The 26,188-nt window shown below is 34.3% G+C and overlaps 1 protein-coding gene across 3 annotated transcripts in view; it reads right to left on the minus strand.

Moving 5' to 3' along the window:
- Positions 1-348: 348 nt before the first annotated feature.
- LOC125778279 (uncharacterized) overlaps positions 349-26,188 on the minus strand; it is a 47,009-nt gene continuing 21,169 nt past the window's right edge. The window contains exons 3-7 of one of the 3 annotated variants that reach the window (XM_049455087.1): positions 15,456-15,563; positions 3,538-3,878; positions 2,249-2,369; positions 1,962-2,165; positions 349-1,891 (exon numbers count right to left, since the gene is read on the minus strand). In XM_049455087.1, the coding sequence (XP_049311044.1) occupies positions 1,826-1,891; positions 1,962-2,165; positions 2,249-2,369; positions 3,538-3,878; positions 15,456-15,563 (840 nt within the window). In that variant the 3' untranslated portion in view covers positions 349-1,825. Of the gene's footprint in view, positions 1,892-1,961; positions 2,166-2,248; positions 2,370-3,537; positions 3,879-12,179; positions 12,563-15,455; positions 15,564-26,188 lie in introns of those variants that run through there. The other 2 variants (XM_049455088.1, XM_049455089.1) reach the window with 2 other exon arrangements.

A 26,188-nucleotide genomic window follows, 5' to 3' on the forward strand; every position in this document is an offset into this window, starting at 1 on the left:
ACCAATCAAAAACATCGTAGGCCATTGTATAGTAAATGTATTCAAAAATACTTACTTTATCGGTTAATCGGTTAATTTCTCGTTGAGTTGTGATGTCAGCAATTTTGGAAACTGTCATTTCGAGAAAAACGCGTTTAAAGTTTTACTTATATGTATATGTTTGCACCTCCGAGCGGTCGCTCTTTAGAACGCTGCCATCCAAAAACTATTCAAGATAGGATCTTCCCGATTTCACAGGATATTTATGGAAACATAACCTATCATAAAAATGAATATAATTTTTTTTTCAAAGTGTCACACTGGTATAGCCCCTTTACATGGTTTGACCCAGCAGCAAAACTACAAGCATTTAGTAATTTTTTCACTTACGTACTTTTATTTACAAAATTAAATTTACATTCAAATATACAACGAATTAAACAAAGTCAATAGTTTTTGAGCAGTACGCTAATATTTTCGGTACAAAATTTACACTTTCTTTTTTATATTCTGTATATGTAGTTTCTTTAACAAATGAGCAACATGTTTATACAATTGCATAGACTCTTAGTAACGCTTAGTAGTAACTAGTACGTGACGAGTTAAGAGCCTACGTGTGCATGTTCGCCATTTATAATTAATTTTTGTTTTAAATTTGCTTAAAACGCTGAATAATATGCTGTACAAAAACGTAAATTAATCGTTTACAAATTAAAAGAAGTAATGAGTAACTAAAAACCACATATTTATGTATATGTAAATAAAAAAAAATGCTTAAATATAATTATATATAGGATTTCGTAAATTATTTATGCCAAATAATAATTAACAACATTTATAAAGCAAGAATTTTGACAAGTAATGCGCTTTTGCGAGCAAACACACTATCTGTGTTGCAAGTAGGTCGAGCTTTGCGATATGTTTTTTCTTTAAGATTTTTAACATTAAAAAAATACAATTTAAATAAAGTAGCTATTTAAACACCACAGTCAATGCATGTTTCTTTCATAAGTATATATATATGTATGTATATAAAAAAAGGGGGGCTAAGTAAGAGTAAAAAGTAAGGAATTTGTATGTACATAAAATACAATAGTTGTGAAGACGTTGTAGTTGTGTTGAATGGTGGTAGAAAATTGAGAAAAATACAAGAAAATACAAGAAGTAATAGCCGTTATAAACACTAATAATAATATCAATTATGTTTTAGAGCTGAGCGCCTTATTGCTCGGAAAAGCTGCTCGGAAAAGCTGGTGCCACCACAATTTTTTGCACAGCTTACACGTGAGCTTACGAGCACATGAAAGCTCCGTTGACAAGTTAAGTAAATTTTTTGTGAGCTTACGAGCACATGAAAGCTCAGTTGACAAGTTAAGTAATTTTTTTTTTATTTACTTGCTATCACCGCTAAGTTCATTGCGAAAAGACACACTCTTATGGATCTGTCTGTGTATTTTTGTAGTTTGCAGTTAGCTTGTATTTGACTAAGCTTCAGTTTTAACGTGCTTGCCGGTAGTTTTAGGTAGTTTTAAGGTTATGTAATTGGCGCATGCGCATTTCATGATTGTTGGCTTTTATGTAACTAACAATTTTCTAAACATTACAAGTTTACATTAACAATTTTTGACGGTTTTTTCATATATGTACATATGTTTCTGCTGCCCAGGCGATGATTTTTCTCTGATAATAATGGCAATTCCAATTTCAACTAATTTATGAGTTTGCTAAAGCGATTTCTTACTGTGTATGTTTGCATGTATGTAAAATGTTGTAAGAGTATTGAACATGGGCAAAGGCAGTTTTTTTTGTGATATGAAGACAGCTGTAGCTGCTAACTGGCGTGCATTTAGATAAGCGCTGTGATAAGCTTGGCCTTGAAGTTGACGAATTTCTCGCTGGTTGCCGCAATGCGCTGGAAATTTAAATAAATTCAGTGTAATATAAGCATCTCCGCTTCGTAACTCGATTCATTCGACACTTACCAATATCAAATCTTGTATCAGATTGGCTAAGCCTCTGTTGGCCAGCACAACCAGGCGTGTAACCGGTCCGGGAATACCTTCCGTGTAGCCGTCGGCAGCACGATTCGCATCGCTATCACCATCGGCATCACCGCCGCCGCTCACACTGTTGGCACTGTTAGCCGCCTCATCGCCAGCTTGAGTTTGTACGCTGCCTGAGAACAGCTGTTTGGTGGTAACAAATGCATGTGTTAGTAGCGTGGCAGTTGAGTGAGTGTTTAACCTCGATTATACTATTTTGTACTTACGCGTATGATGTCGAAGAGGAAATTTCCTGAACCAGCATTAGGTGCGGCATTGCCAGTGTTGCCGCTTGAACCGCCCGCTACGCCGGCACCACCGAAGCTCAGGAACCTTTTGAACAAATTACTTTTGAAATTTTTTCATATCGGTTAGTGTGTTTTGTGTTACCAGAATTTCTTTCATGCTTTTCATGTAGATGTAGTATGAAGTTTGATGTTTAAGCGTTAATTGTACGTGTTCAGCCAATTGGTTTGGTCAAGTGTACACGGTGGTTATATACAGTTAAAATATAAAATAATAATGGTGAATACAAGAGCTGAACAGGAACCCCCAATTTGAGATTAAATTTAAATTACGAGTATGTAGGGCGTTTCTTTAAAGGTATATAATTTCTTAGAATGATAACTGTCAAACCGGCTGTCACTCTGGGTAGGACATTTCTTCCAGAATGGTTGAAATCAACAGTTCCGCTCTGAGAGGGTTCGACGCAGTAGCCGCCTGAGAAAAGTCCTCTACTTCATTGGAAACTCCAGGTGGGGAAGGACCTGACTACACTTGGTATCTCGAATTGACATCAAGCAGCGAAAAGGAAGAACCACTGGCACGCTGTTGTAAACTCGGCTGTAACGTGTAAGCGGTATCTACGCCATTAAATGAGAAGAAGAATATACCCTTGAGACTTCCTTTCGGTCGTATAAAGGTATGGAATGCAAAAAGAATCCATTACTAGTCCGCAGTTTTTTCATATACAAATGGTTCGCCAAATTTTGAGAGCACCATGGGGAACAAGTCAAGGCAACCCGTTAGTCACATAGAAACAGGACAGTACCAACAAGAATTTTCAATTACTCGTGACGAACTTTTTGGAAAAAAACGAAATCAAGAAATAGATCTGACGATTGGTCATCCATATGATATGATATATGAGACAGAATATTTCGGAAAAAGTGGTGCAAAATTGGACCGAGACTATTTACAAATACTACATCGTAAGATTCCGAGTAAAAATTTCATAATTTGATTTTTTGTATTTCACTTTCATCAAAAGTTTTAAACTTTTCAGGGAACACACTGATAAAAAACTGTTTATTGTTTTTCGCATAAATTCGAGAACCTGCTTTTTCCTCCAGCGTTTCGAATTGTATAGTATACCAAAGTTGTTAGATCAAAGCTGAATTGTGCTCCTTCTAATAGGGATTTGCTCACGGCCTATAATACTTAGCGCTCACATCGTAACATGCAGTTCGCTCCCCCCAAATATTCACCATTAATATAGAGTACACATAAGACTTACCTCTTGTTACGGTCATCTAAATCGGCTGCGTCCTCATTAGAGTCCAAAGTGAGCTCATCAATGGCCGGCGATTTCGATTCGGTGAGACGTAGATCATTATTGACTGGCTTCGAACTATCACGGGCTTCGTTGTTGAAACTCAACTGTATGGGCGCATTCGGATCGGTTTTGCTTGGTATCGGCAACTGAGCTGGTAGCGATGATGGTGTTTGCTGTTGCTGTTGTTGGGCAATAGCTTGTGCCGCAGCTTCGGCTTCTTTCACTTGACGTGCCACACGTATTGTCTCCTCAAGTTGTTTATTTATGGCCGATAAGTCGATTTGGGTGTCGGTTGCACCATTCTGGTTTTTTGGTAGCAAACATTTTCAACGACACACCGCAACACCGTGGTTCGAATTGAGTTTAAATTATGTATTATTGCAAATTTTTTTTTCGGTAATGGCCAACCCAGTTTAGTTGTTGTTTTTATTTATTTTTTATGTTGTGATTGTATATTTATTGATTGATTGTGGCAAGAAAGTTAGCGTTAAATATTTAACGAAGTGGATATTTGCCGAATGTGTTTCGTTTATTTGAATTTATTTGATTTTCGTGTTCATTATTTTTATTAGTGTAATTTTGGGTGTACGTGTTTTTATTGTAGTGTGCAGTTGTTTTTTTTGTTTATCATAGAGAAAGAGTAAAGTGTGACAGGGAGAGCATATGCAAGAGCGCGTTGAAGGGGAGGTTTATGTATGTGTGTGTGTGGCGTATTTTATGTTGTATTTGTTATGAGTGGTGTTTGTCCAGGATACGTCAAAGATATAGCATGGCAAAGAGATTGTGTAGAACAAGTTATGAAAGTGCAGGAGATATTCGATTTAATAAAAGCATTAGCAGAGTGCAACAGTCACATAGTGCAAATACGAGCAGGACAGATGCAGTGTTTTGGAAATTAAGCGTACAGTATTTACAGTTAATAAGAAGGATTTGTGAACGGTTTTAAAAGATGCACGTGCAAGTGATTTTTTCATAGTTTTTTTGTCGAAATTTGTAAAAATTTTGCAATTTATAGTTTTTGTAATTTTATTGCAGCATATTTGTTGTTGCCATTTCAAAATGCCAAATTAAAATGCACAATTTCATTTGAAAATTTTTTATGCGTTCAATTTATGATTTTTTTTTTTTGAATTTTTTTGGGTGTAGGTGTGTGGGTGTTTGGTGGATTATTTCACAGTTCGAATCATGGTATGCGTAAATATGAAAGTAAATAGAAAGAAAAAGAGAAAAAACAAAAAGCATGAGAATTATGAAATTTCGTTTTAAGCCAATTAATTAAAAAAACAAATTTCCATAGATTCCTAACATTTATTAATATATGGAAAAACTATGCCACATAGCGTCAGCTAAAATACAAAACAACGTAATATCAGAAGAATCGAAATTGATTTTTTTATTGCTTACGATTCACTACATCATATTGCATGTGTTTAGTATAAAAATTTCAGTTTGCGTTGTCAGCTATAACCGATAAATAACTAATTTATAAGCAATATATAACTACTTTATAACCATTGTATAACTACTTTATAACCAATAAATAACCATTTTATAACCAAAACTTGAATTTTGTTTCAGTTTGAGTGGTTTCTTTTATAACGTTTTTTCTTTGACTGTAAACTTCTGAAAAGTGGTGTTACGTTGTTTTAGATTTTAGGTGACACTATGTATATATGACAGTAGATGATGAGTACTAGCTTCAATTAACTCTAAAAGCCGAAGCACATATTAAAGAACGCATGATAAACACGTTTCTTTTTTTCAATTCCAGCAGCGTTGCTCTTCATAATCTACTGTTATAAAAAATTTCGTGGGCTATATAGTAAAGCGAACTCCTTAACTATACTGAAAAAGTCTGCATTGTAGCACTAAATACTTATTTAAGCTAAAATATTGTATGTGACCATGCCACGATTTTAATGCTCTGCTCCGCAGAATTTTCATAAATGTCTGTAGTGCTGATAAGCCAAACATCTGCATGAGTATCAGGTCATTTCATTTATTTCCAAAGCAAATTTGGCAGACCTCATTATATAACTTTAGGCCTTTAATACCTAACTGCTTAGACTGAGTTCACACAGGAAAACTTTTGTCGCTCAAACTGTTTTTTTTTTGTAAGTGAGGCGACGACGGTGAAAGACGAAGAGAGCGAGTCACACGTGTTCGGAAAACACGTTATTTATTCTCGTTTCCTGGCATTCCTTTTCATTTTGAAATTATTTCCAATTGTCCTGCGTTTCAAAAGAATGTTTTTTTCGGAAATTGGAATTCATTATCAACTTTTTTGCATAAATTAATAGGACTATTTCGGAAAATGTTGAATAAGGTTAAAAATTACTTAACGAAAAATATTTTTGTGCAGCGCGTACATGAAGCATGCAAGAAATTTAGAATATGTTAAGAAAGGGAATGCAAAAATTGTCCGACTCGTGTCGCCAGCGTCATAATGAGCAACAAAAGCAGGGATAAAGGGATGCCCAACTTATTTCAGTATGAGAACGTCTCAAAATTAGCTTTTTTTTAAATAAAATTTTCTATTATGGCCAAATCGGACATTTAAATTTAAAAAACCAACATTTAATCAGATAAAAATGACTCTATAGAGGTAATTTAATATATGAAGAAACTATTTAAACATTTAAAAAATCCTAACAAATTTACATAAATATTTTTTGGTAAGATTTCAATCTATCCCTCCATCGTTTCCAATTGCTAAGCGTCAAAACCTCCTGAAGTTTGACAGTTGATCGAGTTCAGGAGATTTTGACGTTCAGCAATTGTTCTCTCTTTTCCAATGAGTGATGAGTTGGGTATCTCTTTATCTCTGATAAAAGTTTTCACGTGTGAACTCTGTCTAACTATACTAAAAATTGCATAAACATACAACAATGTTGTTTGGGAGCGACAGTGCGAGAGTATGAGACATATGGCGCGAAATAAGAGAGCATTTGCGTGAGAGTGAAAATAAGGAAGATAAAGTTGTCAGTGTTGCAGTAATTATGACACTTCAAATGACCGTCTTTAATGTAAGTACTTATAAAATGATTAATGAAAATTTACAGCGCACGCTCGAAATATACATACATACAAAGAGAACAAATATAGTAGATGCGGCTAGAGACACTGAACATATTAATATAGATAAAAAGTTAGTTAAAGTGAATGGTGGTAAAGACATACGAATGAGCATTAAAGACATAGTGGAAGACATGGAAGAGTAAAAGAGAATTATGTAAAGTTAAAGTAAGTAGCTTTTATTTTTCACACATTTCAATATATTAATTTAGTAATTTCGCTCAGTGTTAGACTGACAGTTGTTGCGTCTGTTGTAGCATCGACCGTCCACATAGTTACAATTACGATTTTCCATGCGTTTTACGTGTGTTGTTGGTTGTTTTGGGTTTGGTGGTGTAAAGTTGTACGCTGCTTGGTAGTTGTTGTTTTGTTATAGTTTTTGTTGTTAACGCGCTTATATTAAAATTTAAAATTTTTTATACTAATTTTATATTGCCAATTTGTTGTCAGTTGTTGCCAATTATTCGTTAACATTCAAATTCAAGAATTTTGCATTTCTGTTAACGGTAAAAAAAAATAAAAGAATTTGAAAAAATCGAATTTTAAAATGCATTCAATTTAAGTATTTTGTTAAGTATATGCATGCTTTACATAGCGCGCGCCACTGTCAATTCAACTGTCAAAGCCAAATGTCAAATTGACAGCTGACGCATTACATACACCACAGGGTGTACGCGCCCTGCACTTGAAGCATATTTCGTACATAGTACATCCAAGCAATACTTAAGCGCACACGCCCACTCACATTTCGTGCTGTCGGTAGATGCGGCCACCTCGTTATTCTCATCATCTTCATCTGGCGCAAAGGTTGGCAGCTCAATGGTGACGCGTGTACCGCTGCCGTTGCTAGTACTAAGGCTGGAGCCACTACTGCTGCTGCTGCTACTGTTGCTACCATTGCTGCTGCTGCTGCTGTCATCGTCATCATCATCGAAATCGGCGTCGAAATTGGTGCGTGCGCGGTTGGCGGTGTTGCCTTGCACGGCGGTACGCAGTACAGTGGGCCCCAATGTGCGCAGTATTTTCGAAATTATACGATTCACTTGATCATCGATTTGCTACAACAACGGCACAGTCAGTGATAGGTCGAATTGGGTTTCATATTTTTTTGATAATTTTGGTAACGAATATAGGGTATATTTTTTCATATGTCAGACAAATCATGAAAATAACATGCTTAGGCGCCGACGAATCTTTTCTCGTATGCGGATAGTTAGAGAATATAGAAATAGTTTGTGCAAAATGTGGGTGCGATTATTATGGATAAACAGTAGAGGAGACAACAAGAAATATTAACAAGGGAGACAAGTAGTGTGTTTCAGATATTTTCACCTAAGAATTTTAACTCTAACTCTTTTCAAAGTTCTCAGTATAACACATATTTTTATCAAATAAGAACACATACAAATTTTGCTACTTCCTAAATTATAAAAACTCTCATGCCTTTTGTTGACTATTGTACGGCATTGTATGAGGATGAATGATATATACATATGTATATCGTCACCTAAAATGCAAAACGTAACATCAAAAAAATCGAAATTGTGTTCTACAAGAATATTGCTTACGATTCACCAGATCATATTACCTATACGTAGCATTAAAATTAGAGCTTCTGCTGTCAGATATAACCAATAAATAACTACTTAATAACCAATGTATAACCATTTTATAACCTATAAATAACCAATTTTGATCAAAAACTCATATTTTGTTTCAATATGAGTGGCTTTTGTCACATCGTTTTTCCTTCGCGTGTCAATGAAAAGTGATGTTACGTTATTTTGCATTTTAGGTAACGATATATAATATATAGACTTTATATTGCTCATTTGCTGCAATACCTGCTTAAATAAAAAAACGTGATTTTTTAGATAATTATTCAGAATTGTTCGTTATATCATACTTCATGTTGAGTGAAAAATTCCTATGAATACCTCTTATATGCTCCGCTTGAGAAGAGGTGTAAGGTTGGAGTCACCGTGTAAGGTTTTAGTCAGTTGAAAACTTTTAACGCGTTGTCTGGAAAATCGATTTTTTTGACTTATGCCGGTCTTGCTGCAAATGAGCGATATATTTTCTTGACTTTAGTCACAAGTTAGTTACAACATATTCGGAGGTTATATTACTTATTTACTTAGCGCTGCAATAATATAATTTACGGCATTTGGCAATTGAGATTTTAAGCAATTATTTTTTATATAAATTGGAAACCCTCAATAATAATTTTTTAAAGAGAATTTTGTAAATTTAAAGTTTGTTGTCTTCTTGGCTGTGGGTTGATAATATTTGTTTAACCAGATAATTGTTTCAAAAAAGTATTACATCGAAAGCTGGCAGCTCTTTGAGCGCTTAGCAGTCAGCTTAGCGACCGATGTATGTTCTATTTACCATTTTTTTAATTTGCATTGTAGAAAGTACTGAATGATATATGTATAAAAGGAAATTTAAAAATTCTCTAGAAATATATTTAATAGCTTCACAGCTTTCATTATATTCAACAAAATGACAGGACTATCAATACATATTTTGGTGCCTGAAGGAGCTATGGTTAATTTCAGTACCTTTCCCATTCGAAATTTCTTTACTAATATGTAGGTATAATCAACAGATTGCTTATATAAATATATTAGCTTTTTACAGCACGTACATACATATGTTAGGGATTATTAGTAAGTCAACTTTACGTATATAAGTAAGGTAAATATTTCAATGCAAGGATTCATGTGTCTACAAGACGGTAATGCTTTTAATTCGTGAATAAAACCGGCACTGGTGCCACATAAATGTAAAACACACGCACAAATGAACTACGATGAGTGCACAGGAACCTTAATGAGAGGACAAACTACAACACCAATAACTCAAGGGCTTTTTAGGGAACAATAAACGATGAAAATGCACTGAAGATAACGAACTTCTTCAATAACACGACGAAACCAACAACTTAAACAAACATACATACATATTTATATATAAAACTACTTGTATACTCGTATATGATTGTTTAGTTGTTGGTGAAACGTAGATGTGGTGAGTATATGAAACGACTACAACGTGGGTAGATAAGAATATGTAACGTACGATATTACAATACGATAAAGCTGCTGAGAGGAAATTGACGATCGTGGTGTACTAGCTACGAGCTACTCATTTATGCAGTGATGCATTTAGTTTGTGGAATGTGTTGTTGTTGATAGCTGATTTCGTTGTTGGTTTTTTACTACATTCGCTTTGTAAAGATGTTGTTGTTGTATATAGTTATATTAGCCAATTACATAACGGAAATTTCCAGCATGTGTTCGCATTACTGCTGGCAGTTATATTAGTTGTTGTTGTTGTAGTGATTTAAGTTTTGTACTTGTGGATAGTTGCTGATAGGTATTTGTTGTTGTTTATTTTTTTTTTTCAATGTTTCCAATTAATTGGCCACCGGTAGAAGTTTTGTAATCTTCGCAGTTGAATTTAACGCCGATGATTGTGTTGAAACTGCTTTTGAAGGCGTTGTTGTGATTGGTATTGTTGTTGTTGTCGTGAATTGTGGTGTATTTAGATTATTGCTATTGGTAATAAGAAGATTTGGTGAATTCAATAAACGATTTATATTGTCGACTAAAGCAACAAGCTGTGATCGATCAACATCAACAGCCAACGGCAACGCATTCGATGAGGATGGTGGTTGTGATGTGTCACCCTCAAATCTACCTATATAGGTGGCAGGTATGGTGGGTGGTGGTAATGTTTCGCCACCAATGGTGTTTGTTCTGGGTGGAGTGTTTAAAATGTCGGATATGGATGGAGTATCGGAAGGATATTGTCTGGTTGGAGTTATGTCGGCAGGAGCAGGAGTTGTGGGTGAGGTGATGGTGTCAAAGGTACTTTCGGTGGACTCTGTGGTTGGATTGACAGTGCTGCTTTCAGTGGGTATGACATTATTTCTACTCTGGCTCTTAGCTTTAGGTATAACAAGTATGGAATCAACAGTTGTTGAGGGTAATGTAGTTGTTGTTGTTGGTGTAAGGATCGTTGGTGTGGGCGTAGGTGAGGTAATTGGACTAGTTGCGCTGGCAGTGGTGGTGGCGATTGTACTTGGTAAAGTGGTGGGAGTTTCAACGGGCCGACTGGTAGTTGTGGTCAATTCAGTTGTTGTCGGGGTACTGGTGGTTGCCAGAGTAGTACTTGTGGGTGCCACAGTTGTACTGGTGGTGGTACTAGGCGTTGTTGTTGCTATTGTTGTTGTTGCTGCTGCTGTCGTTGTTGATGTTGATGCTGCAACGCCAGTTGTTGCTTGCACTAAACTCACATTATCTGTAGCAGCTGTTGTCGCTTGCGTAGTAGAACCACTCTCTGGTGCAAAAGTTGGCAAGGCAATGCTTACACGCGTGCCACCGTTGCCATTTCCATTGTTACCAGCACTTGTGCTGGCACTATTACCATTCGGTGAACTAACATCGTTGCTGGTGTCATCATCATCATCTTCGAAATCGGCATCGAAGTCTGAACGTTCGGTCGTGGGTCGATTGCCGAGCAATGCCGGCAGTAAACTCGGTCCGGCAACGCGTATAACCTGGCCTATAATGCGATTAACTATGTCGTCGATTTGCTATAACGGGAAGGTGGAAGAGTGCATAAATTCAGAAAGAACAACAACAAAAACACAGATACTACTTTGTGAGTCGTCTACGATTTGCATTGCTGAAGATGAACGGAATTTGGATACTGGCATGAGTTCGTTGTTATTATTAATCCTGCGTCGATGCGTATGAGAGAGCGAGAGCGAGCTTTTGTTTGTAAGCCAATTAGGTTATCGTTTCAAATACATTTTTTAAAAACCAATTTTTTTATTTTTGAAATGACAGCTATTTGATGAGAGTTTTTTAGTTCGCTTAGCGGCAAGTAATTAAAGTTATGCAATGGAAGACATATTTATATAAAATAATATAATAGTAAAAGATGCGCGTGTTGCTGAGCCAAAATGTCAACGAAGACGCGAACCCATTTCGCTTGGTTGGTGGCTTGGGTTTGTAGCTCTTTCAGTGTATTTCAACTAAATTTTCAAAAAAAAGTGTGGTTATGTACAAATTTTAACTTAATCTGCATCAAAATGCCCACTAAATCGTCTTACATAACTGTAGTTTATTGTGTAGAATCAGCAAAACTTGAAAGCAGCTAAGCAAAGCAGTCAAAATTTTAGCATAAAAATATATTTTTTACAAGCTTTAAACAAAAGCATGCCTTTCCAGCATATTTTAAGTGGATTCTAAGTCGCATCTATTGGGATATAACCAAAATTGCTTACAAAACCAAAATACACACAGAAATTGTGCACTTTAACTAATAACACATAACAAAAATTCGTATAATTCCAAATAGAAAATGGTCTGTATATACTACGAGTACTTGGTATGTTGTTTGGTATGGTGTGTGTGTGTCAGAGAGTTCATGTTGCCAGTATTTTTATTGACACTTTCTTAAAGCTAAATTATTGTATTAATACTTTGTGTTTATTTTCATTTGAGCTTTGTGTATTTTAGACTTCCTTTTCAGCACTCAATTATTCTTATCTCCTTTCCTTTTTATTTTACTCAGATTTTTTCTTTCGTCCAAATTCGGCATCTGGCACGAACACTGTTTCCGGTATTTCATCTGAGTCGTATTCAGTAGCGGCTCCATCAGTTCCACTTTCATAGTTAAAATCATCGGTATTGACGCCAGTGTCATTCTTATTTGAGTCAGCACCTTTGGCATTATTATCGTCAACATCATCATCATCATCATTGAAATCTACCGGGGCAGTATTGTTGGCACGGCGCCCAGCATTCAAGGTTGGGTTGAGCACAGTTCCCAATATTATTGGACCCACTTCTTGTAGTATACGATTTACAAAACGATTGACCTCTTCATTAATGGTCTGCATGTAGAAGTGAATTATCCATATGAGTTAAAAAAAATAAGAATTCGGTTGTCAAATCTTCAAAACTAAAAGCAGGAGAGGAGTTGGGACCTTTAGGATAATCTGCCAATTTCGGTACCTTATTGGTAATTGATATTTTAAAGTTATTTTGTATTTCAATTTTGTTCTGTGTATTCACACATTCGCGTCCAGGTTTTTGTTTTGTTTCTTTAGTGTTATGAGTAGAGATTGCTTAAATTAGTTGTTTATAATAGTCATTATAATATAGTAAGACCGCTAAAGTCGATCCAACTAAACGATCTTTGACCACAAATACCTTCTCTGCACTTCTAAGATAAGGGCAAACTATCTTAAGGAAAATACCTGCTTTGAAACTATTTATAAAGCAGAGAGTGACGAAGGCTTACGTTGTGTCTTATACTTCTGTAGTTCTCTTACTAAGTTAAAGACTCTATCTGCAATAAGTTCGAACATGCTGAGAAAGGTTATACTAGCTGAACGTATACAATGAGAGCTTCTGTGACATTTTAGGTTCTGACAAAGTGGTGATGCTAGAAAGTACTGTATATGGATGTATCTAAAATGCAGGCTCTGCTATTTTTGTGTTGCTCTCTTTCAGATTATTCGGATCAGAGTATTGTTATTCGTCATCAAAAGGGGGGTCCGAGGCTGTTTTGATCCTTTCATTGGGAGTGTTTTATATGTACCGGGTACTAAACTCAGGGAACAACTCTGAGGAGGGATGATCCGCTTCACTTTAGCTCACCTTCGAACGGATGTTTTTCGGCTATCCAGAGAATACTTGGTCTAGTCGTGAGCAGAAATCCAATGCAGAATAACTCTTGCCAACAGGTGCCATTTCGGACTGAGTAGGCAATAGAAAAGTAAAGTCCTCTTTCGATGAACAAAGGCCAAACTCTACAAGCAGTTGTTGTCCGAATTGTTGAAAAACACTCTAGCTTTGAAAGTATTCGACGTAGTGTTCTCCGGTGGAAGCTGAGGAAAAGAAAACCTCCGCTCTGTTGGAGAGATCAGAGAATCTGGCTACAGTTGGAATTTCTAATTGGCGCCAAACTACGAAAAGGAGAATTGACTGGCGCGCTGTTGTAAACTCTACTATAACCTCATAAGCGGTGTCTACACTTATAAAGAAGTAGAACTATAGTTCTTCAAAGTTCAATGAAAAGTGTAGTGGGAATTCCACAGCCATCAATGCTCTATAAACAAAAATCTCGGGCTTCTTCAGTGTTGTAAATATTCAGTCAGATTATAGAGTAAAACTAGTAAAAAATTGTTCGATCCCACTTTCTACAGCATAGTCCCTTTTTCAATAAGTTTCCTAGGCACAAGGTCTTCAAATCTCGAAGGAGTTGTAGGTTTATAGAGCTTCTGGTTTTACTAAAGCATATTTTGCTTTAATTGGTTTTAATGCGATAAGACAAAAACAAAGTATCCGTCTAGAATCGAAAATGTGTGATGAATTATCTGCTATTGAAATTTGGCGCTTTTATAAAATATAAATGATGAGCTCATTCACTTTATCGTAGGACCTTATAATCTTGATATCGTCTTTCATCAAATAATTTGGTGCTCTCGATGAAATTACGATTCAAGGTTTGATGCCTGATGGATTCTAAGTATTCTTCGACGAGTTTGTGATAGAGCCGGCCACAGAGCAAGTGGAAAGAGGGGTTTCTAGCTTACAGCTGCGGAAAGTATTGTAATAAATGTATGATTTCGTTATCCTTTTTGTGGATAGTCATTCAAGATTTGGTGCCTGATGTGTTCTAAGTATTTTTCGTCGGGTTTCTGATGGAGCGAGCACTCACAGAGAAAGTGAAAAGCAGGCCACGTTATATAAAACTATTGAAATGCAATTTTTACAGTACAGGCTCGTTGAAAACATAACTTGAACATTTAAACATCTTCTTTAAACAAAAAACGCTCATTAAAAGTCCAATCATCAGCTAAAAAAGTGTAGAGACAACTCTTCGTAAGATAATCTGTAATGTTTAAGTTATTTTTATGATTGTTGTATCAGTAAACAAGACGAACGAAAAAATGTGAAGTTAGGCTTAGTCAAATGAATAAGGTCCAAATGTAATTTGTAAATATTTCACACGCGATTAAGACTCTCTTCTCATTTCCTTATTTTGGGTTTTTACCGTGTTTCGAGATGTTACGCAAGTAAAAACCTACTGTAACCTACAGCAGAAAGCTACATGCTCACAAAATTCAATGACCACTCTATTTCAGCTGGAAGGAGTGTTCTTTGCATATAAGCTTATTCTTGTCAGGTTCAAGCTCACGAGCAAGCACACCTCGTTTTATGACACTGTGTCTACTTATTTCCTTAAACTTATAGAGGGATAAACAGCTCAACAATTTTCACACATCCGATGTTTATATAGGCAAAAAGTATACTACTATATGTACATGAAGAATTCAAATAAGATTTTTTTAGCATGCTAGTGGCAGAGTGAGCAAGTGAAATAACTATTTGTCATTCAAGCGCTAACAATTGACAATAACTGTCGTCACAATTGTCAATATGACAGATACGTCAGCGTGGACTGCTAGTTATTGTTGTTCATTATTGCTTATTATGCGCAATGGAATGCGTCCGTTTGGCCGCGACTTTACGCAAGTAGACAAAGAATTAGTGAAGGCGATGCTTTGCTTAATTAATCTTTCATGTGTCTTACATACTATGCTTCCTATACAGTAGTTATATAAATAAAATTTTAAGCAAATAAGTTATGCATGCTTTTTAAAATGATAAAAATGTTGATTTTTCAAAAGTGTCTGATGAGCATTATACTTATGTAGGTTTTTAAAGATGTCTTTGTAGTTTATGCCACTGAAATATTAAATGAAAATGTCAATGTACCTTTGTGATGTCGGGAAACAGTTCACGCAGTAGGCCAATCGTGCGTTTATTTCGTTCAGCAATTATTTGTTCCTGATCTTTGGCGCCAAGTGTCAAAACATCTATTTCCTAGAAGGTAAGAGATAAAACTTAAGTTAGAATTTTAGAATAATAAACGAAATTAAATAAAATTAAATAATATAGTTGAGATCTTAAATAAAAAGTATTCTTTAGTAATCTGTATCGTAATATTTTCCTTACTTATGTATATATATGAGGAAAGTTCTAAGAGAGCGAGAGAGAGGAAATATTTGTCCATTGAAGAGAGAAACTAAAAAACGAACTTTTCATAATCACCGGTTGCACAGAGTACTTTTTGGAAATCAAAATTGACTTTGTTGAATACTAATATATGATCCCACTTTTCAGCTGGGAAAGACGATTCAAAGTACGCATAGAAAAAGATGGCTCTATACGGATGGCTCGAAAATGGACGATGGAATTGGTGCGGGAATATGCTATCCAGAGTGAAGTATAAGGCAGTATTTTAAGTTGTGGGACTACTACAATATGCAATATGCATTTTGCATATCGGTTAGAAGTGCTTGGAAAGCAGGGCAGCAGTGGAAAGTCTTAGCAGAGGCAAGTAAGTACTGGGTGCCAGGCCACAAAGGCAACGAAGGCAATGAAATCAAAACCTGATGGAGCAAGCTACCTGGGTGCAAAACTACAAAAGTCGTGTGCAAAACGGTAGATCAGAAATACACAAAATTTCTATTGGCACCTTTTACAAGAGACTGTAGGAATATGATCGAAATACTAACTGGTCACCGTATGATGCCTATACATGCCCGCAGAATGGTACTGAAAGATCGAGAAGACTGCAGGAAATGTCTAAAGCAGAGCACTAGGGAAAGAATTGAGATCTCTTGTATACTTGTTCCGCATTGGCAAGACGACACTGTAAGCATCAGGGATCCCTATAGTATGATAGGTAGGAGGTATCGATAGTGAGGCTGCGGAGTCTATTAAAATTCACATCAAGCTCAGGAATCTTAAGGGATGACTACTCCTAATGAAGCTAGAAACTGAGCTCCATCTGGAGTCTTTATCTATCCTTTATCCTTATCTAAATTTCCCGCCATTTATGTAGTAAAATATGACAACCCTACAAAAATAAATCAATAGCTGACAATTTAGGCTTAGTATAAATGTAGCGTTGCACGATAGCAAAACGTGTCTTTATTATTGAACAATATTTCAACTTTCATCAGCAAAAAGATGCTGAAAAGCAAAATCATCCTTAGCAATGAAGAAGATTTTCATCTTGATAGGTTTGTTAATCGCCAAAATTTCCACTTTTGGAGTTCTGAGCACCCACTTGTGATTGTCGAAGCAACGTGTCACTGTTTGGTGTAGATTAAGGGCGGGAGTTATAAATGAGCCATGAGTTTGTGAAAATGAAGCTGGTCAAGTAGTGACTATTACTGGTGCTCGATATTACGACATTATAACGCAGTTTTCTTTATCGAAATTGGATGACATTATTGTAGTTAATATGTGGTTGCAACAAGGCGATACCATAAGTCATGGTCGTGTACTTTCTCGTTTTGAAAAACAGCATTCACCCTCTAGATCTTACGATTTAACACTAAATCTAATTTTGCATTTATTTTAGAATATCTTCGAAGAAATTGTTTAGATAGGATCTCTAAAACACATAGCTGCTATACAAACTAATCGGTCAAACTCAAGTTCTTGTGTGGATAACTATTTTGTTCGACAAGTTATTTGCACGAAATTTGGCCAAGTTTATTTTCCTGAAGAGCAATAAAGCCTGTCTCCAAATTGTTCAAATTGGATTAAAATACCTTATAGCTGCCATGCAAACTGACCGAACAAAATAAAGATAATGATTTTTTTCTGGACTTTTGCACTTTAAGTGCACCTCTGAATAGTATTATTACTTCGCTGCAGCGAAATAAACGCTTTTCTGGTTACTAATTTTTTTAACATCTGTTGCACTTGATGGTAGCAATCAGTCGTTTAAAAGGTCACGATTCTTGGTTAACAGCTTAATTGAATCATTTATATATAAATATGTATAACGTATATAAATGTAGTTATATCGTATTATATATAAATGCGACTGCATCAGCTAACTAATCGGTGTATTTCGTGACACACCAAACCGACAGCTTGTTGTGAAAACAACAACCTCGGAAAATACCTCTCAGTTGTGGGCAATCAGCTTTCAAGTTCATTGAACAATAATGAGACATTGAGACTCTCCACATTGTTTAACAGAAACAAAGCAATAGTCACAATAAAAGTGATAAATGATTTCTAAATATGTATATATAAAAGTGTTGTGTGTGCAGAAGTCACCTTTGCAAGGTTGTCCTTTTAAAACAGCATATTGATCAATATATTATAGCTAATTCTGATAGAAATATATATTCATATTGCTGTCATTGATAAATCATATCGCACCAATTATAGCGATGTTTGCCGCTAGTACGCAAAGCGACGTTATAGCAGCATTGCCAGCTTTAAAAATTAACACTTTGACAGCTGGCATATCGCAACTTTAATTTATGAGGTGCATTTGTGGCTAAAAATTTGCAAGTTTGCACCGCTGATTAGCGCTAATTGCATTGGCATGTGCTGAGCGCACGAGCTAAAAGAAAATTTCACAATGTCAAATTTACCATAAGTGGTTATTAAAATGTTATCTTGTACAAATTACTATTTTATATACATATGCAGTGAACAGAATACAAGGCTTAATGTGTTAGCAAATAGTGATGGAACAATTAAACGAGGTTATAATCGACCAACTTTTAAATGATAAACCGCTAATAATAAAAGATTGACGAAAAATTGATTTCAGCGGAAGTATCAGTGGAAAATAACCAGGATTTCTGAGCTTAGTTTGCTGTCACTTGCTTGAGGAAATTAATGCGAAAAGTTGCAAGGGCGAGAGAGGCCTTTACTATCATAAAATCAGACTGCCAAAAAAATTCGAATCAGTATCAAAAATATATTTGCAGAATCTTTTTTTTTCCTTTAGAGACCTCCTTTACATTTTACGATTTTTGTGAGGCCCAACATATCAAAGGCCGATTCGGCTCATACCTTGGATGTAAAGGGAAACAAATTTTGAATTAAATTAACCACTCTTTATGTTATTTGAGTTAACGAACCTACTTTTAATCAACAATATAACATAAAATAGCATAGCATTAGGATCGCGCACGATGAAATTGGTTCATATGTATGTAAATTAATTAAAATTTGAATTTTAATTTGTTTCAAATGAAGACAGCTTTGCAATATATAAACCCATTCTGCCAAGTTTCAATAGAATTCGAAACCTGTTGCTTTCAAAATGAGCAGTCAACTAGAAGTGCGCAAAAAAATTACTCGATTTTATAACGAAAATCCGAATTGGACTATTAAAGTAATTGCCAGAAAAGCAATGTTTTCAGACACCGGTATCGCGTGTTGCTACAACGTTCAGTAGAAACCTGACTGAACCTGAGGTTTTAAGAGCCGTGGTGTAGTTAGGAAAGTAATCCCAACATATTGGAGAGAAAAGTAGCAGAAAAACTACACTGTTCTGAAGCTTTTGTCAGAAAAGTTAAAAAAGAGGGAGGGCTTAAGTTCAGAAAGTTTCAGGCAGGAAACCAAAAAGAACAGCATGACAAAATATCGAGCCAAACGGCTTCCCCTTGATTTCCGCAAAGAATGTGACTGATGCATTATGGATGTTGGGACATATGTGTTTGGGGAATTTTCTCAAACCAGGTCTGGATTTTTATGTTGCAGATCATAGAGCGAGTGTTCAAGAGGAGTTTTAAACACAAAACAGACAAAGTTTCCAAAAAAAAATTTTCGGTTTGGCAAGAAATTTGTAGTTGTGCTAAAAGAACCAGTTCTTTTGTTGCAACTGGAACTATGAACACTGATTTATACATCCAGAAGTGCTTGCAAAAACGAATTTTTGGCTTAACTTTGCTTCATGCCATTAGAGCAAATCGGCAGTTAAGTGGTATGAGAAGAACAATATAGCTTTTGTGCCAAGATTTGCCAATCCATCTAACTGTCAGGAGATCAGACTCTTCGAAGAATATTGTGCCCTGTAAAAGGAGTTATAAAGAGCACAAAACTAGTTACTGATACAAATAACCATTTTGGAAAAAATAGTTTTCTTCAAGCAAAAAAATTGGGGAAGATGCTACTAAGAGGCTAACGGGAGGTATATTTGAAAAAATTAAATTACTTATAAAAAATAATATAACTTAGCATATTATATCATAATATAACATGTCATGGAATAACACAACATTGTATAACCTAACATAACCTAACCTAACATAACATAACACTCCATTGATGGTATAACATAAAGGAATTTTTACAAAAATTATACTCAAACCTTATTTATTCCGCTTTCTTAATGAAAATCAACAATATTCATTATATAATGACGTAAGTTCCAATTGAATTGATTGAACATACGCAAATCAGCATAACTCGGTCAACTGGTTGCGGCTGAATTGCGGAAGTATTTTTTCGGCATTTTTAAGATCCAAAATTTTATTTCCTCCATTCAAAAGGCTAACCTTAGAAGCAATTAAATCCAAAACCGCTGGCGGCCATGCAATAAGCAGACAAATTTTTCGTTTCAAAAAATTCAATTCGCCAATTTGCAGAAAACAAACGATTCACTACTAAAATTAACCATTGCACGCACACAAATACATATATAGCTGTGTTGAAGCAAGTGTATGTTTTATGTCTTGTTAACGATGTCAAAGTGTCATCAATTTTTATTTACTGGCAAAATCAATAAAAGTGAATAACGTCATTAATTTTACGTTTTTCTATGGAGGAGAATTTTTTGTTTTTGCTGTTATTTTAAAGCGAGCGACTTTGACTTCAGCATTGGCTTTGGAATGCGCATTGATTTTAACGCCGACTCTAATATTTGTCATTAGCGTTACTCCTCAATTTGCCGTAGCCGTAGCCGCTGCCGCTGCCGCTGCCAACGTGCGCATGCGTGCATATGTTGATTCATAAATATTTATATGCATGTATGTATGTATGTATATATGATATCACTATAGTACCATCATCGTTGACTTTGTTTGCTTAGCGCGCTCATTCCAACAGTAAAGGCAACTAACTCGTCCACCTTAAGTCGGTGAAGGTCACAAAAATTGTTAATGCAACAATTTTTATCGTAAATCCATTTCATTATAATAGCGCTTTCGGCAATCGACATTCGACATGGCATTCAAGTGTGTAGACAAGCCGAAGTTGTGTGTGCATGTATTTTGTGCATGCTGTTTTACATATATATTTATGTAGATATAAGAGCTGTATATAAAACATACATATATATTAATTAATAAACAGCAAATTAATGTTTTTGTATGAACAAGACTTGCAACATTGTGCGCTGCATGGTATTTTTAGCTTTAATATGCCTTTCTTTATCATTTGTATGTATGCATGTACGTATGCATTGTGATTCTTATTGTGCTAATGTGCCTATAAACATTCAAATTGGCATGCTAAGCAATTAGTACTGTCTAATTCCAATTTAGCATTCTATAATGGTATTTAGTGAGTAGCGATTATTGAAAATACCCCTTGCTGGGTTGCTCAAGTAAGTAGCGGCGATTATTTTACACAATAGGGTTTGTTGTTGTCTACAATTATTACTACAGTTATGTTTATTTGTATGTATATATATACACATGTGTTTGCTTCTAAGCATTTATGATTGATTTGAAATCATAACAGTTGGATTATGGCTTAGAACTTATTTAATTAGTTCGTCATTGAGAGCAATATTTTCTGAATTATTAAATAAAACAAAAAAAAACAAAACAGAAAAACGTTAAAGAGATGTTTTTTTCTGCTTGCGGCAAAATGTGCAAAATAATGCTGAATTATATAAAATGCTTTGGATGCGGTAATTAAAGGTAACCGTTATTAATAGATATCATAGTGTGGAAATCAAGAAAGAAATTCCGAAAACTGTTTGAGTTCAGTTTAAAAACATCAAAAGACATATTTAAGCGTCGGTTGTAAAGCGTCGCTGGTTTTTAAAAGGAAGCAACCGAAAATCGTAAAATTATGGAAAGTCCATAGCGATTGTTTCTACGTATAGGGTTTTCAATAGGGCACTACAAAAGTACGACGCCATATTTTTTCCTGCTCTTTTGACATTTCTCTTCTGTAAAGTTTGCCATTTCATTATGGAAAGATATACGATTCAACAACGAGCCGAAATTATTAAAATTTACTACCGAAATTCGGAGCTGCGGCATCAACTTTAAGAGCGGGGGTTTCAATAAGAGCGCTAGAAAAGTTATCCTTAAATAAATCAGAAACGGTTTGGGATATCAATGAAATTCTTTATACCTGTGAAAGCACATTCGTACAAAAAAATTACGGTTTGGTGCGGTTTATGGGCCGGCGGCGTCGTTGGGCCGTACTTCTTCCGTGATGATCAACACTGGCACGTTACAGTGAATGGGAATCGCTATCGCTCTATGATAACCGAATATTTTTGTTGCGAATTGGATGATATGGACTGACATCATATGTAATTCTAACAGGACGGCGCCACAAGCCACAATGTGAATCTCAAAATCGATTTATTGAAGACCAAGTTTAGAAAACGCGTTATCTCACGAAATGTTCCAGTCAATTGGCCGCCTCGCTTTTGCGATTACACGCCGTTAGACTATTTCCTGTGAGGCTACGTCAAGTCTATGGTCTATGCCAATAAGCCAGCTACGATTGATGAGCTTCGTACGAATATCGAATGTGTTATCGCAGCAGTATCGGCCGATTTATGCTCGAAAATCGTGGAAAATTGGGTTCAGGCTTTTGTAGCGCTTTTATTGGAAAACCCGTTAATAGCAGTTTAAGCGATCACTACACATTTTTAGTTGGTAACTGCTTAAAATTGGCATTTTGTCGGCAGAAAAGTCAGTACATGCTTTGACTCTGTGTCAGAGATGCCGGAATGTAAGCATAAAAAGAAGAGGTGTAATTGGTTGGCAATACCCGCTAGATAAGAATTTAATTTCCAAAGCATTCGGCTATTTAGATCCTCACAGTTGAAAAGGTTGGTCATTAACACCAACTACAAGGTGTGTTCCAAAGTAAACAGGACTTAAAATACAGAAGAAATGGTTTTTTCGGAAAAATCAATTTATTTTATTCAAAATAGTCTCCTTCTGCTTCAATACAGCTTTTTGCACGGTCCAAAAGCATGTCGAATGAGTGTTTTAGCTCGTTGGCCGGTATGGTCGCCAGTATGCCGGTGCAAGCCTTTTGAATGGCCTTTACGTCTGCATAACGCTTTCCTTTCATGGGCAAATGCATTTTTCCGAAAAGAAAGAAGTCGCACGGTGCCATATCAGGTGAATATGGGGAGTGGTTAATGGTTAAAATGTGATTTTTGGTCAAATAATCGGTCACAAGCGTCGATCGAATGTTGGATTCTGAGCAATTTTTGGTCGTCAGTCAATTTGTGCGGAACAAACCGTGCACGCACCTTTCGTAACCCCAAATCTTCGGTCAAAATGCGATAAATCGATGTTTTGGAGATGTTCAATTTCATTTCCATGAATTTCAATGATAATGTCGGCTGATCTCTGATGAATTCACGCACAGTTTCGATGGAATTTCAGGTGGTCACGGATTTTGATTGTCCACATGTTGATCGTCATGTATGTCCTTACGACCACTTTGAAAACGTTGACTCGAACGCGTGCACTCTACTACGGGATAGGCAATCATCGCCATAAACTTTTTTCATCAATTGAAACGTTTCGGTAAAAGTTTTAGTAATTTAAAAACAAAATTTAATGTTGGCTCTTTGTTCGAAGCTCGTTTTCGCCCTGATAACACAAACATACTGACACTTAAAACGCAATAACGCATTTAAAATTTCGCAACTTAATTTGTTTGGAATATTTTAACTTCAAAAATATTGCTGCTATAAGTAAATGTATTTTTTTCTTTTATATACATATATCATACTATATATATAAAAAAGCAACAAATATTGTTATTTATTTAGTTTACTCATGCCTGTTGGTTGTATAAACTGTACATGTAATCACATCAAATTAGTATTTGCATATATTATATATTTAAGTGCGAGCAAAAACTATGAATTATTAATCCCTGTAATAATATTGACTTCTATTTATACATAGTATTCATTGTGTTGTCCGGAATGAATGCGCAATAGCAGCGTATTTAATCAATTGCAAACTCCGCTCAATTAAACAGACTTAATTAGTGGCATTTAAATATGACTTCCAAATTGAATATGAAACCTATTTCAATTGAGCTATTACATATGCAATTATGCAATATTTGCTGTGAACCTTTATATCTGCTTGTCGGTTTGTATACACAGCTATGCTGCGTTGTAAGTTTGAGAAAAACTTTGACTGGTAATTTGCTATAATTCCATTTAATTATTGAACACTAAATCACGCGTAGATCGGAGTCGGTTTCGCAGATTGAAACCAAATGAAACTTTTTGTTTTTGTGTGTGTGTGCAGATGTTGTTTAATATTTATGCACAACATACTGGCAAAGGCGTCCATTCAAAATGCATATGTATTAGTGAGGGGAAAAAAATAAGTGGAGCAGCTAATGAATTGTGTTTCTGTTGTTGGTGTTTGTTGATTTTTTTCTGGTACGGTCTGTAATTGTGTAGTGGACTTTCAACTATTACGTGTGTGAATATTTTTTCTTTGGTCTTTAATATGTCTGACACATTTTGTTTGATTGAAGCACAATTATGATTTTATGCGCAGGCGCTTTGTGTACAGCTTTGGCGGCGAAATTGACACAAATTGCAAAATGTGGGGAAACAAGAAAATATGAAAAAGAAATTTTTGCAAATTGTGAAATTTTTCAATAAAAAAATTAATTGTATGTATTAAAATTGTGGATTTTTTTTTAAATTAGTATACAATAAAAAATATTTTTTTCATTAAAAAAAGTAATAATAGTATATATGTATGTATGTAATAAAAAATATTTTTAATGGAAAACTAATTTTAATGAAAAAAAATATTATTTATAATATACTATTGCTTGCACAAATTCTTTTAAAGGAAAAAGTATTTTTTACTAAAAACTATCAACTTTTTTTAATTTTAATGAAAAAATTATTTTTTATTATATGTTTATACTTTTATTTTGTTTTTTAATAAAAATTTCACAATTGTCAACTTTCATTAAAATTATTTTTTTATTTAAAGAAATTAGAAAATTTAGATAAAAAATTATTTTTTATTTGAAATACATATTTTTTATATGAACATATATTTTTTAGATGGAAAATATAATTTTTTAATTAAATTGTGAGGTGTTTATAAAAAAAATAATAGCATATATGTATATTAAATTTTTTTTTTAATTAATATAATAAAATAAAAAATATTTATTAAAAATAATGAGGGAACGAGAAAATATCAAATAGAAATATTTTATGAAAAAAAAATGATTAAAAATATTTTTTTCACCAAAAATATTATTTTCATTTAAAAAATTTAGAAAATTCAGATAAAAAAACATTTTTTTATACGAAATATAAAGTTTTTTTATATAAAAATATGTTTTTTTAATTTGGAAAATATTATTTTTTAGATAAAATATTAAAAAAATGAATAGTATATATTAAAAAAAAAATTTATGAAAAATATTCGTTTTTAGTTGAAAAATATAATTTTTGAGATAAAATATATTTTTCTTGACATCAATTTGCCACTTTGTCTGAGTTAATATTCATAAGAATTAAATTACTTAAACCAAATATACATATATAATACAAAATATTGTTTTCATTAAATTTTTTTTCATTAAAAATAATATTTTTTTACCAAATTAATTATTTTTTATTTAAAAATATATTTTTTAGATGAAAAATATAACTTTTTTTAAATTGTGGAATGTTTATAAAAAAAATTAATAGTGTATAATAAAAAATATTTTTTTCATTAATATTTTTTTATTTAAAATATTGTTCTCATTTAAAAAAATATATTTTTTTATACGAAGTATATATTTCTTATATAAAAACATATTTTTTGAAATGAAAAATATAATTTTTGAGATAAAATATATTTTTCTTGACATCAATTTGCCACTTTGTCTGAGTTAATATTCATAAGAATTAAATTACTTAAACCAAAACTTCAGCATGAAGCCGCACATTAAATTATACAATCACTTTTCTAACACCAAAATATATATAGTGTAATACCTGATTATATACATATCTGCAGACCAAGCGCACGGCTTAAATTGTAATGTGTTCATTAAGGTTATTATTTGAATTTAAATTGAGTGGAAAAATGTTTTGCTTTTGCAAAACTGATTTGTGCGCATGTGCGTGTGTCTATTTCTACTTCATTCGCTATATTTCTTACGAGACGTGAACTGGCACATAATCAAATTTCAATTATGCCGACATTTTGTTGCTTTATTTTGTTCTGTTTTTTTGCAGAAAATACCAAAAAACGAATTAAAATGTAATAAATGTGTTAGAAAAAAACATTATTGAGACATGCATGCAAATTATCGGCTCAAGCAAAGCAGTTTCTTGCTAGCGGAGACCTCGAATGCAGTGCACTTACTTGTGCGGCTAATGTGTCTGGTTAGCTTAGAAGGATATATATGTATATTTATATATATGTATATTG

Source organism: Bactrocera dorsalis, chromosome 4, assembly GCF_023373825.1.
Source record: "Bactrocera dorsalis isolate Fly_Bdor chromosome 4, ASM2337382v1, whole genome shotgun sequence".
Classification (NCBI taxonomy): domain Eukaryota; kingdom Metazoa; phylum Arthropoda; class Insecta; order Diptera; family Tephritidae; genus Bactrocera; species Bactrocera dorsalis.